Below are 18456 nucleotides of genomic sequence, written 5' to 3'. Positions count from 1 at the left end.
AAACCAATAAAGCTAAAATTAGAAAAGAAAATATGATTAGGAAGAAATCTTTACAGCAACTTTCTCTGTTAAGGGTCTCATTTCTAAGATACATAAACAATTGATTCAAACTTTTAAGAATGAACAATATTCCCCACTTGATAAATGGTTAAAAGATATAAAATGGGACAACTTTTGAGAAAGAAATCTAAACTATTAGCCCTATGAAAAAATGACCCAAGTCAATAATAATCAGAAATTATTACAAATTCAGATTAAAGTATCTCTGAGATCCTGCCTCATATTCATCAGATTGGCAAAGTTGACAAAAAAAAAAAAAGACAAATGTTGGAGGGGCTGCAGGAAAAGAGGCCCATTAATGCCCCATTGATGGAACTGTGAATTGAACTAGCTATTCTGGAAAATAATTTGGAACTATGCCCACAAAGATGCTAAGTAAACTGTGTATACCTTTTAACCCATCAATACCACTACTCAAACAACAAGAAGACCAAAGAAAGAAGAAAAGTCCTATATGTAAAAAAATATTTGTAGTAACTTTTTGTGGTGGCAAGAACTAGAAATTAAGGGTATGTCTATCAATTACAGAATGTCAATAAATTATGGCATCTGGATGTAATGGAATACTATTGATATAAGAAATTATGAAGGGGACAGTTTCAGAACAACCTACAAAAACTTTATGAACTGATAGAGTGAAGTGATCAGAACCAGAATAATAGTTTATGCAATAATAACCTTATAAAGACAAACAGTTTTCAAAGACATAAGAACTCTGAACAGCACATTAACCCATCATGACACCAACAGGTCCACAATGAAGCAGATTACATACTTCCTAATGGAGACATGATGGACTTAGGGTGCAGAGACATATATTTTTTGGACATGGTCAATATAGAAATGTGTTTTGTTTAACTATTCATATTTATGATGAGAGTCTTGTTTTTCTTATTCATTGTTGGAAGGTAGACAATAAATCTATTTTGCTAATTAAAATAATTAAAAGAAAAATATCAAAACTTTAAAATAAATTTTGTTTTGTTTTGTTTTTTGTGGGGCAGTGAGGGTTAAGTGACTTGCCCAAGGTTACATAGCTGGTAAGTGTCAAGTGTCTGAGGCCGGATTTGCACTCAGGTCCTCCTGAATCCAAAGCCAGTGCTTTATCCACTGTGCCACCTAGCTGCCCCCAATAAATTTTATTTTAATAAAAATCACATGCTACAAAAATGTAATGCCCACATTTTTAGGTCTAAATGACATACCTTTATTTTTTTTCTTTGTTAAGCAAAAGTTCTTGACTTTGAACTACCTAATAAGTGCAGTGATTGGAAAATGGCTGAATAAACCATTGTCTATCAACCTGATGAATTGAATCATAGCACCTTAAGAAATTACATTCAAGTTGGCTTGGTTCAAGTGCTGCCAGTTACATATACTGAAAGTGTGATTTTGGGTAAATCATTTAACCTTTTCAATGGCTAAAGGAAACTCCCTGCGGGGGTGGGAATGGAGGGAGGGAGAAAAGTTGGAACACAAAGTTTTAAAAAATTGATGTTAAAATGTGTTTTTACATATATTTTGGAAAATAAAATTCTATTCAAAGAAAAAAAGGAGATATCAAAACAAACAAAAACTTGCAAAGATGTTGCACATATGCATTGATGTGAAGAGTTTCACCCTCCCGGAGTTCCATATATGAATGAAATCGTGAGAACCTGCCTCCTTCAAAAAAAGAAAAAAGAAAAAGAAAGACAAGAAAATTACACTTGAAACAAAATCTGAGGGAAAAAGAGGGAAGTAAAAAGAGAAAAACCGATATGGCAGGAATCAATACATTTTTGTATTTTGTTAAAGTTGATCTTTTTACAAACTTTTTAAAAATATGAATAACTTAGGGATTGTTTTTATTTTGTTTTTTTGTTATTTTTTCTTTATTTGAATATCTACTTTTGCAGATGATTATAAGGAATTTTTAAATCCTCATCTTCCTCCACTTCTTCAAAAGAGGGAAATAGCACATCTGTTTCAAAATGTCTCCTGGATTCTTTTTGTCCTTACAATTTCTAATCTAAGAAAGTAGCCCTATCTTGTGAGGATTTTTTTTTTTGATTGACAAGCTCCCACGGAATATTTTGGTTAAACCAAGGCACTCTATATTGCATTTCATATTTTACTTTAACCTGAAGTTAATTCTACCTTTCTAATTCCAACCTTTAGGATGAGTAACTACAGAATATTACTCTGGAGGTTTCTGCCATCTTTCATTCCTGATAAGAAAACTGTTGTTGACAATATCTATTCATGTAAGGAAGGTATCCACCACCTTTCATAATGAGACACCATGTACACTACTTCAGTCAAAACAATTAGTGTTCTTTCTGGCTTTATCCACTTAGACCTGTGGTGACTGATCAGTATAAATTATGTATGTGTCTGGCCAGCTGCACTTGCTCACTCATGCATAGAGTTAAAGACATTTCATTTTTTGCAGTTCCAAAACACTGCTATAAAAAAAAAAACATACTTTAAAATTCAAATATCCTTGGTTTTCAACTGTATCTATACTAACAGATTCATCTATCTGATGTGTAATTTGGTTTGATTTGTGGGGCTTTCCTTGTAAATATTTTCTTTATATTTTTATGAATAAATGACTAAAATGTTTAACCCCAGACAGGTAAAATATGGTTTATTTCCTTTAGCTGTACTGATTATAGAGAAGGCAGGGATCTCAGAGATCATCTGGCACATTCTCTTCATTTTACAGATGAGTTAACTGAGTCCAGATAGGGGAAGTACTTGCCCAAGGCCACACAGCTGGTAAACAGCTGGCCTGGGATCCAAGCTGAGCTCCTCTGAAACTAAAACCGCTTCTCTTACTAATCCACTATAATTTTTTTGGCTGTACCTCCCATATTTATTTCTGAACTCATATCGGACTAACTTGTTAGTCAGGACTTCCAATATATTTAAACTATACAATAAGACCTTCACATCCATAATGGGAATTAGAATTCTCCAAGTATGTCTGTTCCCCATTTGTTATAACGAGCATCTTGGGGAAATGGTTCTGTCTCCAAATACAACAGATTGTTTCCAAATAGAACAGAGGAATTTATATAATTCTATTCTTGATAGAGCTAAACAGTTTCAGTGAAATTGCTTGTTAAATATGATGCCCTGTGTGTGTTCATTAAAGCTATTTAATGCAGTCTCCAAAAATTCACATTCTTATTCTTTATCAACTAACTCATCAAACAGTGAACAATGGAATTGCTGTAGCAATATGAGATGAAACTCTATGACTGATGAACAGGGTGTTTTGCATGCAATCAAGACAATTAGAAACAAATTTTGCAGTGGCATTCAACAAAGCTCCATTGAACCCATATTTCCAAAGTGCACTGATCCATTTACACATGGCTGGTGCCTCACAGACAGTGATTTCAGTTTTGTTATGAATGAAGAAAAATAATTCAAACAGCAGGAGCATGTCATAAAAGCAAAGACAAAAATCCTCAGGGTTCCTAAATAGAATATGAAAACAGTTAATAGGAACAGAGTTAAATGGTCCAGATGGAAGTAAAAGAAGGAAACTCTCCAAGATCCCATATTTGCTGTGGGTGTGAATTTCCTCCAGGAGAAAATAGTGTACAAAGGTCCCTAAAGACCAGTAAGAAGCCAGGAATCAGGTGACTGACAGGACTTAAATGGCATGCACTAAAATAAAGGGCCCAAACCATTGAGGGATTTACCAACTGTTAACAATGAAAAAAAAAAGTTTTTAAATAAAATGAATTTTTGTGGAAAAAGTTTTGCATTTTCTCTATGAAAGGAAACGCACTAATCGTCCCTTCAGTTCACAGCTTAATGGGTTACTGACTGAGCTTGCTATATAACTGTTTTTGCTTTTCACTAAACAGGAGGATGAATGTACCAGACATTCATACCTTAGAGAAGTATTATAAATCAGTTCAGAATCAAAAAAATCTTATAGATCTCCCTCACAAGTATATCACCCTAATACACTATTTTTTTGTTTTCATGCCATTTTCTTTTTTTTTCAGCCCCTAAGAACAAATGAGTAATCAAACTCGCTGAGCCAAGTATTCTATCTAATTTTATTACTTTATAATTGACGTGCCTTCCCTCCGGAAATGTTTGCAATTAATTAATTAGTGGTAATTTCACCTCTGGGAATAATTTAATGTATTCTCTCCAAGTCTTGTCATTTTTTTTAAATAGCTTAGATGCATAGAAGTTAAAAGTGATTTGATAGCAAAAGGGAATAGGGTTTTTTGGGTGTGAAATTAAGGTGTTTTTTTTCTTAAGTGAACATTCATCATTAAATCAATCAGACCATTACTTTAATCCTTTTGAAACTTTCAAACTGTGTGTAGGCAAGGGGGTATGGGGCTTCTTTCTCCAACAGAATGGGCAGTTAACAAATATTGTTTACTGTATTAGTCCTTATAAGAGCACCCTCTTATTATCATTTCATCACAGATGAAAACAAACCTGTTTCTTAAGTTTTAATTCCCGTATGTGTGTTTTATAATGTGCTCAACAAACCTTGTAACAAAGAAGGGAAAGAGGAGGAAAAGGAGATTAAGGAGAAGCAGCAGCAGCTAAAAACAAACATAATATCCAGAAATGGGGAAAGTCTAATGATTAAAATAATCATCATCATCATCATCATCACACACTCCAACTCTAGAAAATGCAGTTTGGCTAAAAGGAGTGAAGGGAGTGGACCCTGGACCGGGAAAGATCCAGGAATTATTTTTGCAGTCTCTAGGGTAATGCTAGGCACGTAGCCTACTTAATAAATGTTTGTTGACTAGTTTGTAATATAGGAGAGCCAAATTCATGGCCCTCTGCCACTACAGCAGTTTAAATAGATAAAAGTAAAATACGGCCTGATACCTTGGGGTGTGCCCTGGGCCACGAGGCCTTTCGGTATTGTGTCTCTCACTTTGGCAAGAGGGCTGGAGAAAATGGTGGGTCGGCGGGAGTATTGGATGTGTGTCTTAGCCCGAACCTAAGTCCCAAGGGTTTATATTCAATCAATCTCAAAGGGGTTTCGTCCCCGAGTGTCCTCACTCATTGTAAACATGGAGCCAGTGATTCTTCCCGGTAACCGGAAGCAGTCGAGCTGCTGGACAATTGAATTGTTGAAGGGAGACATGTTTTAGACCTTAGTACAGAAATCAAGAGAAGTTTCGGGGACTTTCCCTCTCTCTTCTTTCTCACGGCCTGGGCAGGGAAAACTGCAGGGGTTTAGCTTCTGGGCACTGAAGGCTTTTAGGTGTTTGGGAGGCTGGAGCTCCGAGACAATTGGCAGAGATTAGAGGACCTACTTCTGAAAGGAGGAAGTAAACCAGGGTCAGGGGGATCTTGGCCCTGGGCAAACCGCCGCCGGGTCTCCTCCACTCCAGACAATGGGGTAAAGATTTAGTAGGACTGCTGGCTGGATCACCCGAGTACTGCACCTTGATGGCGTAGAGACCCTATGCTCTCCCCACCTCCTCCCTGCAGACACTCCTATGTCTGCCCAGTGATTTAGTAACAGGCATAGCCACTGACCCTTCCGAGTCCCCTACCCCTTCTCGAGGCCCAGAAGAGTGGAGACTCCGACGCCCTTTCGGCGCTATCAGGTCCCCGCTCCAGCGCGGCTCGCCAGCGCCACCCCCAGTGGAGCGAAGCTTCTGCAGCCTTGCGCCCCGGCACAGTCCCCAGCTCTCCGGACCTTCTCTCTGCCCAGGAGCCAATCACTGCAACCGATCAGACTGGGGCTTGGGTTCCGAGAATACGCCTACATTCCAGGCGGGAGGGGAGGAGAAGGGGGAAAGGTAGGGAATCAGACCTTTTGCGAAAGTCCCCAAGGCGCTCTGAAGGGTTCTCCTTCAGAGGAGAGGGTTGGTCTCATTCCGCAGCCTGGGACTCCCTCCATTTCCAGGATCTGGGAGGTGGGTCTTCTTCCCGCGTTTCTTGGAGTCGGCCCCGCCCGGCGGGAGACAGTTTACCTTCCGACCTCTCCTGAGCCTCCGCCCCCTCCCGGATGCTGCCACTTGCCTCTCCCCAGGGAGACCCCTAGAAGGCAGGAGGGTCAAGTCCCGGGTGGAGCCTAGAGTAGCTGGGAAAGGATCTCTGAGAGTGGGGATGAAGGGTGGGTGGGAGAGAAGCCAAAGAGAGATTCAGAGACTGAGGGGGCCAGAGACATAAAGACAAAGAACGAGGCATACTCATCAAACCTGGAGAAGTGGGGAAAGCGGGGTGTCAAGGGGCAAGGATAGGTTTAGGCATACTGACACTGATATCTTTCTTTTAAATCAGAACTCTCGCCGACCTTGTAGAGCGAACAAACTTATTGCAGGAATAAAGATGCCCATTCGCCCAGGGGAAGCGGGGGCGGGGGCAGGGGGGAGGGTTGTAGTCTTCTCCCCGGAGCTTCCCTTGCCCTTCCTACCTGCCTTCTTCCAGGCACTCTGCCAGCTTTCTCCCACCCTGCTTCCTCCACCTCCTCCCCTTTCTCGCCTCTTTCTTCACCTCACGGCTTATCTCTTTTCCTTTTCTCTCTTCTCTTCTTTCTTTTCTGTCCATCTTGCTGTTTTCTTCTCCTCGCTTACCTTTTGTCCTTACTTTTATCCTTCACTTTCTATTTTCTTCCCCTCCTCTATATCTTTTTCCCCCCTTTCTAACCCCTTCCTTTATTCTCTCATCCCCTCTCTCTGTCTTTCCCTCTCCTCTCCTATCTCGATCTCTGCTTCTCTTTTGCCTTTTTGCTTCTCTACACTTTAGATGCTTTGGGGAGACAGGGAGTTCCCAGCGCTCCTGGCCGGTTGAGTAGGGCTGGTGTAATTTTTCTCCACTTCTCAAATTTAATTTGGAGTGACTGGGTGTACGTGTGCGTGTGTGCGCGTGTGTGCCTAAGACAAGAAAGAAAAAGACCAACCGCAGAGGCAGGCCGGTCGGTGTCTTTGGCGTGCCTCTCAGCACAACAGTACAACAACACGAAACAAGTGTCGGAGGCAGTGCGAGCGGCCGGTGCGTGCCACGATTGGCACAGCCAACTGTCCCCGGGTCCCGCCGCCCCGGGATTACCGTGACGTCACTTTGCTGCTCTTCCCACGGAGGACTGCGAAACAACCCAGGAGCAGAAAATAATCTGACTCGCCACCCTCTCCAAAGGTTCCCAGTCTGGCGCCTTTTTGAACCCTCTTTCGCCCCTTTCCTCATCCATGGGGCAATTGGTTCTCTTTAACCTGGGAGGCGGAGGGCAGTCCTACAGAGCGCTGGCCCAGCCGCCGAAGACCCAGGCGGCTGCTCCGCTCCAGGCCCCTCCTCTCCCTCGCTCTCCTCTAGCTGGGCCAAGGAGGCCGCTCTGGGAACCGGCGCGCGTCTAAGAAGGCGCTGCGAGAGCACAATCCGCGGGTCCCCTTTAGGATTTGCGGAGCTGAACCTGGAAACCAGCCCATGCTGCGGAAAAGGGCTAAAAAAATTAAATAAAAATAAAGTAGCACAGAAGACGCGACCATGTCCTTCTCTCAGTTTGGATACCCGTATAGCAGTGCTTCTCAGGTAAGCGCCAAAGCCGCAGCCCCCGGAGGTGCCTAGACGCTTAGGCTTCTCTCCCCAGGCTGTGTGGCCCAGACGTCTCTCTGAGGTTTCTGCTCTGGGTGTGTTCATGTGCGTCTGTGTATGTGTGTATACACACGTGTCTGTGTGTGCACTCCCTCCTCCCTCAGCTTCTGCTGCTCGGTTGGAAGGAGCAGGGTCCTGCCAACTGTGCCATGACCTGCCCTCCCACGCCCACTCCCCTTCCACTATTTCTCAGACTCTTCTGTCTGCTGAGAAATCTAGGCACCCCGATTATGGACTTGTGGTTTCGTTTATTTCTCTCCTTGTCTCTAGGTTTTGGCATTTCCTTAGAAATCATCAAACCCACAGAAGAAAAAGCTAGAAGAAATCTTTTTTAAAATCCAAGACTGTTAGAGATGGGAGGGAGTTTAGGAATCATTCGGTCCAATCCCCTTATTTTACATAGGAGGAAACTGAGGCCCCGGGACTTGCCTAAGATCATACAGCAAGATCGTGTTAGAGCCCCCACCAGAACTCGTCTCTTGCTTGCTAGTCCAGTGCTCTTTCCAACGTATTTGGATCCCCAAGTTGATTACCTATCACTCCCTTATTCTATATGTATTTTCTCCCTGGGCTGTTTTCTGTTGGGCTATGAGGTTTTGGATAGGTTTGGGAACCTGATATACTCTCTAAAATGCCTAGGGCCTGAACACTGATTGTTCAGGTAAAGACGGACGAAGAAGGGTCTCGGCTCAGATCCCAGAGTAGCACCATCACACCTACCTGGTCCTTGCCTTTGTAACTTGAATTGGGTGGTTTGGAGCTTAATGCCACCAAATTCCCAGATTCTTTAAATTTCTCAGAGAATGAGAGCTGAGACTTACTCATCTCTGTTTCTCCCTCCTGCTCATAACAGGTGTTTTATAAAGAGTGTATGTCGAATGGATGGATGGAATTGAGTGAGCTGGCTCCCAAATCTGCAGTCAGCTCCAGGTTTTTAAAGTTGGCCCTCTGACTCAATTGACCAAGATTTCCTGTTTTCCTACCCTGTCTTTCTTCCTCTTTCATACCCTCCACAGTTTTTAGTGCCAGCCAACCCCAGCACCACTTGTTGTGAATCGGCGCCTCGCTCAGCCCCAGTCCCGGATGGGTCCACCGGCTCGACACAGGCCTCCACCCTCTGCTGCCAACCTTACGAGAACCGACTCCTGAGCAGTGCGCGCCCGGAGCTCGGCACAGCCCTAGGAGTTTACGGCTCCCCTTACGCAGCCGCTGCTGCGGCTGCTGCCGCAGCTTCATCCCATGGCTACTCCAGCTACCTGCCCTACAGTCCAGAGCCTCAGGCTCTCTACAGCGCTCTGGTGAATACTGCCTCCTACCCTACTGCCCATCCAACTCCAACCCCTATAACTAACTGCCTCCCCCTCCTCCCTTTAGGAGTCCGGGCTGGGTTTGGGGAAAGTTGGAAACCACAGAGCAGGTAAGGCTGTGTGTGTGCTCAGTGAGGCACAGGTGAGAAGAGGGGAGATAAGGCCCAGAAAAATCGCCCAGAAGAGGCAGGAAGTGGAGTCCCAGAGAGGGAAGAAATATTTACACTTTCCTTAGCATGCCTGCAACAACCAGATCATTCTGGGTCACAGAACTAAACACTGCTTCCTTTTATAGAACCCTCAATATGAACTCAAAGAGACAACAGGCAGCTTCCCTGCTGGACTGGCTCAGCCAGGAGCCTACTACCCCTATGAACCATCCCTGGGGCAGTATCAGTATGAGAGGTAAGACCAGGAGGTCATCCCATCTGTAGTGACAACCTTTTGCAACAAGGACTAAGGACATAGAGAATAAGAGAAGGATGGAGATGGAGAATGGGGAACAGAGGTGGGATGGGGATGCCAGACAGGTGGGAAAGTAGGGGAAAGACAGTAGAAGGATGAGTCGAGAGAACATAAGGGAATGGGGAGAAAGAACAGGAAAAGAATGGGGAGAAGAGGATAAGGAAGGGGTATAGGTGAAGAAAGAAAGAGGAAAGAGAAGAGTTGGATGAATGGCAAAGTAGAGGAAGGAAGGAAAGAATTAGGAAAAATAGGGGAAAAAAGGATGAAGTAAGGATGAGAAAGAAGACAAAGGAGGGAGAAGAGGAAGAATTCCTGGGTTTCATATGGTGTATGTTAGTTTTCCAATAGAAGTTACACAAAAGTGTCCCCCCTCCTTACCTCTTCCTCACCATCTGTTTTCTTTCTCAGATTAACCCACTACGTTAGCCTAGAGTGAGAGGAATCCCATTTCAGCCCCACCAAAACACATGCATCATACCTATCTTTCCCCTATGCCCTTCTATTCCCACCCCAAAATGCTTCTTTCCTTTGGAATGTCCCCATCTTTTGGTGACAGGTACAGCTCTGTGGACTTCAGTGGCTCAGCCAGGCGCAAGAATGCCACCAGAGAGACTACTAGTACTCTGAAGGCCTGGTTGTATGAGCATCGAAAGAATCCATACCCCACCAAGGGTGAGAAGATCATGTTAGCTATTATCACCAAGATGACCCTCACTCAGGTCTCTACCTGGTTTGCCAATGCTCGGAGACGCCTCAAGAAGGAGAATAAGATGACCTGGTCTCCCAAGAACAAGGCAGGGGAAGAGAAAAAGGAGGAGAGGAGGGGAGAAGAAGACAGCTATGGAACAAATGAAGGCAAAGGTAAGATGGGGAAAAGGAGGAAAGAAATCTTCATGGCCTTAGAGGGGTGCCCACCTAGAGGTTTTAGAAGACCAAGCTAAATCCCCTCCCAAATGCAGAGCAAAGAATTAGGATTAAGGCCCTGGGGTTACAGGGATGGGGGGGTATTATTTAGTAACTGAATCTAAATGCAAATATACTCATCAACCTAGGGATTTTGCACCTTATAGCTCCCCACTCACAGGCACTTCCCCAAATTGAGGCCTTTTGCTTTTCTCACTGCTGACTGGTTTATTTGCAGATACAAAAGCCTGCAAAGAGACCAAGCAGTTACGGCTAAGTGATCTGGAAGACTTAGAGGAAGAAGGTGAGGAAGAGGAGGAAGAAGACGAAATGGAAGAGCAGGTCCGAGAGAACGCTGTGGACAAACTGGATAGGCTAGGAAAGGATGGGAAGCTAGAGTCAGCAACCAATTTCGAAGTTTCACAGACTGAGCTTGAAAAAGAAGACTGTAACCTGAAGCAGCAGGGAACTCCACCTGAGTTCCCTTGCAATAACCCTCCCTGCTCCCGGGGATCGGAATTTTTGGAAGCCTGGATGGGACCAGCAGGCCAGATTCACTGTGGGCCCAGTGAGAAGCCCCGGATCTGGTCTCTGGCTCACACTGCTGGGGCCAGTATCCTAGCGGGACAATCTGAGGTCCAGGCAGGGCCTCAGAGTCCTCCCCACCTGCAGGCCCCCGGAAGACTTTCCTCTTTGGGCCAGGGCTGTGAAGCTTCAGCCTTAGCTGGCATGAGAGTGCAGGCCAGCCGCTGCATGGTGTTAGAGGAGCCACCCCAGGCAGCCAAGATCTTTAGAAATTCGACTTTCAACCTGCAGCATTTGCAGCTGAACTGCGCCTCTTACCCGGGGCTGGGAGAACCCTGCCAATATGCATCTGGAGCTGAAGGTAGTGGGACCCCGACTGTGTTGTCTCGCTGGGAAATATTTCTGGGATACTTAAGTTTTCTCAGCCCACTTCCCCACTCTTTCTTTCCCCTCTAACCCGTAGGGCTAGAGGCAGACACTACCTACCTTGGAGCTCTCAATCACTTACAAGCCAGCCCTTCCCTCCAGCTGTCTGGGAATAAACTCATGGTTCCTAAAGGCAGCAGCCCAATCAATCACCTGTCCCGGGGCTGGGAGGAAGCAGTAGCGATTTCCTGGCCCGCCTATCCCAAAGCCTATTTGTCTGGCACCCAAGGAGATCAGAGCCAGCTGAGGGCCCCTGGGACCCAGGCCCTCCTTCCCGCTAGAGCCAAGAAACCATCAGGGGAGGGGAACAGTTAGAAAGAAACAAGTGTGGATTCCCAAATCACCCGACACTTGATTGTATTTGTATACTGCATTTGCATAGCACTCCAAGAAGTTTGCCTAGGGCAGCATGCTGTCAAATCCACTGTTCAAAAACGATTATTTTTTAGACCAGTGCTTAGGAGTTGAGGTAGATGTCAAAACACCTTACTTCTCTGGCCTTGCAGGCCCCGTGGATCATAGGATGTATAGATGGAAGCACATTAAAGGTCTAGTCTAGTGCCTTCACTATATAGCTAGGGAAACTAAGGCCCAGAAAAAAATGATTTCTGTAAGGTCATACTAGAAGTATTAGTGGACAGCTATTGCATTCCAAACCCAAAACTTTTTTTACCACCCACATTGACACACCTGAGGGAGTGTAGATTCATCTGACTGAAATGCATTTATGAAAACCCAGCCTAGTGAAGTAGGAAAACTGAGGCAGTAATGGAGAACAGAAAGGTCTCTTCTCACACCTCTGTGTTTGCCCTACTATGTGCTTCAGGATTTCCCCCCCATGTTTGGCTGGTGCTTGAGTTTGGCGGGCTCATCCACAGAGAATGTGGATAGCCCAGACTATCTTACATTTCTGAAATGGAAAGGAGTTTTACCCTCCCCCAAAGTGGCTGCTCTCTGAGGAGCAGCATCCGGAGTAATTGAGGTTGAGCGATTTCTCAGAGGGTCATCTTGGTAAATGAGTTGGCAATGAGACGAGTCTCCAGATACCTGGGTTCAAAGCTGTCCTTGTAGGGAGGCAATGCGCTCTAGATTTTGTCTTCCCAAACCTAACCATGAGTTTCCATTTGTAAGATACCAGGTAACGTGACCCCTACTTGGGTAATTTCCGGAAATTTGACCTGGCACCCTCCACAAGCCCTATCTGCGTTTAAGGAGGCCTGCCTGGCATAAGCGGCTTGCCTCGGGTTTTAATCACTCTGTCCTTTCTCAGCAGGTTAGCGCAAGAGTTGAGATTTGACGAAGAACCTTGGGAACCGTTCGGTTTACCAAAGCGCGCCCCTAAGCAAGCCCAGAGACTAAGACACACCAAAGGCAGGTTTTCTCTGCCTCAGAAAGAGATGGACAAACATGCTGTGGCTAGCTTCTCCCAGTCCTTTCACTGAGAGCTGGGAGCAGCCTGCAAATGCACAGCTTTCGGAATAAATGCACAGGCTGAAAGCGTTTGGAAGGAGAGCAAAGAAGGGACTAAGCGAGGTGGTCTCAAGCATGGGACCGTTGGTTTCTCAAAGTAGGAAGGGGAAGCGTTCATCTTTTCCTTCCGTCCTCCTTCCCCTTGTCCATCACAGTTTAAAGCACCGAAACTCCGAATCCCCAAATGTTCTCATTTCACCGACAGTGGTCAACTAGTCCACCCTCGCCAAGCCGATCTTAATATTCTCCACTTGGATCCTCAGAAACAAACACAAAAAGCCCATTTGCTTTTTCTTTGGTAAAATATATTTACAAACTCTTCAGTCTGGGGCTTGGGAAGCAGAAGAAGGGAATGTTTCCAGCTAAGGAAACCTGAACGAGGGCTCACTTGAAGCAGACGGCTTTAAAACCTCCCCAAAGTCAGGCGGGAGGGTCTCCAAGTGCCCCTTCAGACCCTGAAAGGCGCGGACAGGAGTAACGGGAGAGGACCTTGTTGGAGTTCAAACTCAGCTTCGCCCATCATGGAGTCTGTCGCCTCTGCTAGCCCTGGCTGCCCCGGCCACTCCTCGTTCGCCCCCCTCCACCCCAGGAACTGAACCCCAACGAGACAAGCCCTCTGAGCGGCAGCCAAGGGCGAAGCAGGGCCGGCTTAGTGGGTCAGCGCCCTCCAGGAGCCAGGGACCCGGCTCTGCGAGAAGTAGGGGAGGGAAATCTAAAGAGGGAGGCAGGAGCTCAGCATTGTTTCTGTTTAATGGTGTGGCAGCAAACATTTTCTGTTCGTCCTAATAAACGGAGAGGGGGCGAGGAAAGAAAGAAGCTTTGTCCCCTTTTCCAGAACCATGAACACGCAGTTGCTTCAATTAACAATGAGGGTTAATGAAAGCGTCGGCCCCAAGGACATGCTTGACACCAACTCTCCTTTTGGTCCTCGGGTCACAGACAGCCCTTTGAGGCCAATAGATTAGCTGACATTCTGTGAGTGAGCGAGATCACTACAAAAAAAATCGAGAACGGAACCTGGAGGGGAGCGCCCAGGCAAGTTTGGAAGTTTCTCAGTTGCTACGAGAGAGTGGGAGATTCGAGCATAGAGTAGCCTTAAAAGGGCGTGATTAGGTCACTGGAGGTTGGGGCGGGACTCGGTGGGGAGCTGGTGGTTTGCCTTCCAGTTCTGAAAGTTTAAAATGGGCTGAAGAAATGAACTTTTCGTGTTGTGATTTCATTTATTTGAGCAATTCTCACTCTCTCCCGGTCATTACTCACAGCCCTATTATCTCTCCAATTTAAGCCACCAAAGTCTTCAGTTTGGAGAAAGATTTCGAGGTAGGTGTCCTCAGGTAAAGACAATGATTACCAAGATATTAGAGAAAATGTTGGGTAAGCAATGGAAGTATCTTTCTTTCTCTGGTTTCCTCCCTTCCCCTTTCTCCCCTTGATCTTTCCTTTCCCCTTTCCTACCTTCCTTTCTCCCTTCCTCTCTGCCTACCTTGGCTCCCCCTTCCATAATGCCCCTTTTTTCTTCTTTCTTCCTTAGTCTCAGGTAAAGTGCCTGCCTTCAACTCTCTTCCTTCCCTACCAGACTTAGGACATCTCAGAGGGCCAAAGTAGTAGAAAACCAGAGTGAAAGGGCACCCAAATGAAATGTCCAGCCCCTTTGCAAATTCGTTTCCTATAGACGCAGAAACTGCCCTACCTCTTCCCCATCCCCCATTCTTCTGCCCCTTCTCAGTCCTAGGGAACAGCTGCTCCCTCACCCTGGCTCTCTCTGTGGCTCCCCTGGGGCACATAGTCTGCACCGCTGACCCGCGGCTTAGGGTCTGGGAAATTAAACTGCGAAAAGATAAACATTATTTCAAGTCGGATTTGCGGGATTAGCGCTTGTAATAAAGAGTATTAGTTGGAGCTTCTTTCAAGGCTTCCAGTGTCCCTCCCTCTGCCCCCTCCCAAGACGCAGGTAGCCCTTCTCAGGGCCAGAATATTCCAGCCCCCAGATCTAGGGCAATGGTTATTGTGCTGTGTCCAATCATCCATTCCTCAGCTCGGCCCAAGATTAGTCCTGGGAAATGGTCCCTGAGGAGTCTGGGCAGTGCCAAGGCGCCCACGTAGCCTTTTTTTCCCCTGAGTTCAGCGAGGATCCCTGTCCTGCCTCCCTTCAATCTGCTAGTAAGTAGCCTCTTGGCAGCTGAGTCCCAGCTGGCTAGACTCTGTCACTAACTTGGCTACTCTGCCAAATAGCCCCTCCCTCTACCCGCGCCTCCGGACTTCAGCTCCTTCTGTAAAATGAAGATTCTATGTCATTACCCACTTGGAATCCAGAAGCACCCGGTTGAACTCAGCGCTGTTCTAAAACCTTCAGGAGTTTGGTGGAGATGCTGGAGGAGGTCAGGCTAATGGGCTGGGCTTTCAGGGGCTCACAAAGGCCGGATGCTTGACCCTCATTCCTTTTCCATCGTTCTAATCAACAGAGAAGCAGTCTGATCTCCCTAGTCCCTCACTTCCCACTCCATTTTCCTAGGTTCGGTGAGACCTACGGAGCAAACCTCTCCAAATGTTATCCGGGGAGTCATATTTAGAAGACTGCTTTGACTAAAACGGGAGTGAGAAGGGGGCGGAGGTTAGAAGTCAAGGACTTTTTTGGTAGTGGAAGTGGGAGGGGGTGCAAGGGACAGAAGCAATAATGAAACTGGGAGCTCTATATCCGAAAACCTAGTGAAGTTAATATTCCAATAGCAAGAAGAAAATCCAAGACGTTTGGAGTTGTGGAGGGTCTCACGTTCGAACCTCAGGGCAAATTGAGAGAGATGAAGGAGGAAGGAGACTTTATAGCTCCCAGACTAATAAAGCAGGTGTGACATCCTATCCCCCCCCCTCCTTCTGTAGATGGGATTAGGGTGGTGTAACCTAGAACGGTAGGTTTTAAGAGTTGGAAGGGGCCTTAAAGATGGTGTAGTGCAACCCCTCTATAGATGAGGATCAACCCCAGGTGTGAAATGGCTTACTCAAGGCCATATATTTAGCAGAGCCGACGGTATGCTGGTAAATGTATAACAAAGTACCCTGACACATTTTAAAGTCTAACCTGCATTATTAACGTTTTTCCATCAAAGTTTTAAATTCATACAACCAACTAAACAAATCAAGCCCTGTTTTGTTTTTTGCCCTGATGTAAATCTCACACTTAAAATTTAAAATTCCCTCTCTCTCTCTCTCTCTCTCTCTCTCTCTCTCTCTCTCTCTCTCTCTCTCTCTCTCTCTCTCTCTCTCTCTCTCTCTCTCTCTCTCTCTCTCTCTCTCTCTTCCCCTCCCCTTCCCCCGCCCCAAACCTCATGCTAATAATCACTGGCCAAGGTGGTCCTCCTGCTCTTCTCAAAGGGACTGAGTAGGGACTGAGTGTCTGAATTCAGGGTAATATTCTCCACCTGGCTTTTCTGTACTCCTGGGGATTCTTTGAAGACATTAAACGGTCTGCCTTTCTCCATTTCATCCTTATCTCTTGTCAGGAGGATCAGGAACTCTGGCATTCCTGCCTTGCCCTAGAACTAGATGTTCTGGAGTGAGTGACCTGGCATCTCCTCATTGTCTTACTTTCACCTCACCTACTGAGATCACACACTTCCCAAATGACTGTACCCTCTGTCTCCCAACCCCCATCACTTCATCCTGGCCACCTCTTAGGGGGAAGGGAATAGACCTGCTTTGTCCCAGAAAGTAATCTCCTCAAGAACAGGTGCAGACATTCCCTGATTGACTTAATCTGGATTCTCTTTCAATCTCCTCATTGGGATCAGCTTTTAAAAACTATATTATGGTGTTTTTTTATCCCAAAATTGAACAGCTGGATGTTCTAGGGAAGAAGGAAAAGAAGGAATTGCACTTGGTTATCCCATCCTATTATCATCATTCATCCACATATTTCATATATATGGAATTGTATAGCATATTAGAGCTGGAGAAGACCTTAGAAGTCATTTAGATGGGATGTTCAAGTTAAAAGTGACCTCACATCATAAAATTTTGGAGCTGAAAAGTACTTCAGTACATAGAATGGTGAATGTCATAGATGAATGAGTATTGTGAATATAGACTATTAGAGTTCTAAGGGAGCTTACTGATCATCTAATCTAACACTCCTCCCATTAACAGATGCAGAAACCAAGGCCTAGAAAGGGAAAATACTTACTTAAGCACTAGTTAGTTGGTGGCCAATCCAAAACTAGACCCAGGTCTTCTGAATCCCAGGTTCTTGCCACCTCAGTGCCACTGTAATGCCCACTGCCTATCCTATTTGAACCCTATTCCATACCCTCACTTTTGATCCAACCAGACAGGGTCCTTAATTCATAAATGACCAAAAGATAATACCAGGAAGCCATAGGAATATGTGGTCCAAGGGCAGTTAATTTTTTAAATACTGAAGTCCAGTAAAATTCTCTTTTTAGATACTGGTGGCATTTTTTCCCCTTTTCTTCAACTGATTCTATCACTGGCAGTTTGGTGTGCCACAGGACTGTGTCCCAGACAGCCATTTCTTCTGTCAACCCTTTAATTTTTCTATCATGAAATAGTCCTTCATATTCTTCTCTGTAGGCAACTGATCATGTACCATGCTAGCTGAAAACCTTACAGAATAAATTCAAGGCAGGAAAATAATTGCCTTTTATGTGAGTTTTTGAAGCTCATTTCATTTAGAATCAGATATGTGTCATTTCTTTGGTCTTTATATCACCCTTCCCCTCTGCCTAGAAGAGTATATTGCCTATAAAAGACAATAATTAATGTTTGTTGAGCTACTCCAGAAACCTGCAGAGCCTCTTAGCAGAGACAAGCCAAGGTAGATAGAAGGCATAGCATGCAAGCAGCCTAGATCCACATGAGCAGAAAGGGACCCAGGCAGCCCTTTGTAGCCACTCCAGGATGCACAGTCCAACCATCACACAGACAATGCACTGTTTTCAAAGACCTGCCTGAACCACAACAAGAGATGGGACCATGCCGGTCCAAGGCAGTCCATGCTCAACCCAGAGCCAAGGCAGCCTGTGCCTGAATCAAAGCAAGAGACAGGAACAGATTGGCTTACAGGAAACACATCCAAAACTCATCGAGAAACATAGCAAGAGAAAGGGTCAAGGGACAACTTAGGATGCAAAGCACCTTGGATCCTGCAGGAAGCCTATTACCAACACAATCAAAGATATCTGACTAGGGCCTATGAAGACCACATCAAGGAAAAAAGCAAACATTAGGTTTGGAATTATGTAAGTAGGAGACAGAAAGGGTTGAGGTCAAAAGCCAAATTAAGCCACCAGAAGACTGAGTCAAAACATAGTAATTCCTCCTAAGAGCAGAACTTAGTTACCACATCCAAGACTGAGCAGAGCAAGCCCATACCAAGCAGTTGGGACCAGAGTCTGACCCAACCATAAAAGCACAATCTAGAAACTGAGACTGAAGGAATAACAGAAGAAAACATGAAAGATAATGTAGATATACTTTGGATGGAAAGAAACCCTAAAGAGAAACCTAGAAAGAAGGGAGTAATTCCATAAGTTCAAATAGAGCCTTGGATAAAAGAATTCCCATAGGGATTGGCCACAAGTACTATAAGAGTACCTGAAAGATAGGGAGCATTTCAAGCAAATGTTTTTAATTTATTTTTTAAAGATTTTGAGTTGCAAATTGTCTCCCTCCCTCTTGCTCCTACTCCACCCATTAAGAA

At 45.2% G+C, this 18456-nt stretch overlaps 1 protein-coding gene across 1 annotated transcript; it reads left to right on the top strand.

The window, feature by feature from the left end:
* The first annotated feature begins 7539 nt into the window (after nt 1–7539).
* Nucleotides 7540–13820, top strand: IRX6 (iroquois homeobox 6). Its single transcript, XM_043988127.1, has 6 exons — nt 7540–7584; nt 8664–8945; nt 9250–9359; nt 9976–10280; nt 10561–11208; nt 12544–13820. Exons 1-6 carry the CDS (start codon nt 7540–7542, stop codon nt 12549–12551), a joined length of 1398 nt encoding a protein of 465 aa, XP_043844062.1. The 3' UTR covers nt 12552–13820.
* Nucleotides 13821–18456: the final 4636 nt, after the last annotated feature.

The sequence above is a fragment of the Dromiciops gliroides genome, chromosome 2 (genome assembly GCF_019393635.1).
Source record: "Dromiciops gliroides isolate mDroGli1 chromosome 2, mDroGli1.pri, whole genome shotgun sequence".
NCBI lineage: Eukaryota > Metazoa > Chordata > Mammalia > Microbiotheria > Microbiotheriidae > Dromiciops > Dromiciops gliroides.
This window is presented reverse-complemented; position numbering and strand designations above follow the sequence as displayed.

Coding starts and splice junctions, on each gene's coding strand:
- IRX6 (XM_043988127.1), top strand. CDS start 7,540: ATGTCCTTCTCTCAGTTTGGATACCCGTATAGCAGTGCTTCTCAG. Junction 8,946..9,249: donor AGGCTCTCTACAGCGCTCTG/GTGAATACTGCC, acceptor TTCCTTTTATAG/AACCCTCAATATGAACTCAA. Junction 9,360..9,975: donor GGGCAGTATCAGTATGAGAG/GTAAGACCAGGA, acceptor TTTTGGTGACAG/GTACAGCTCTGTGGACTTCA.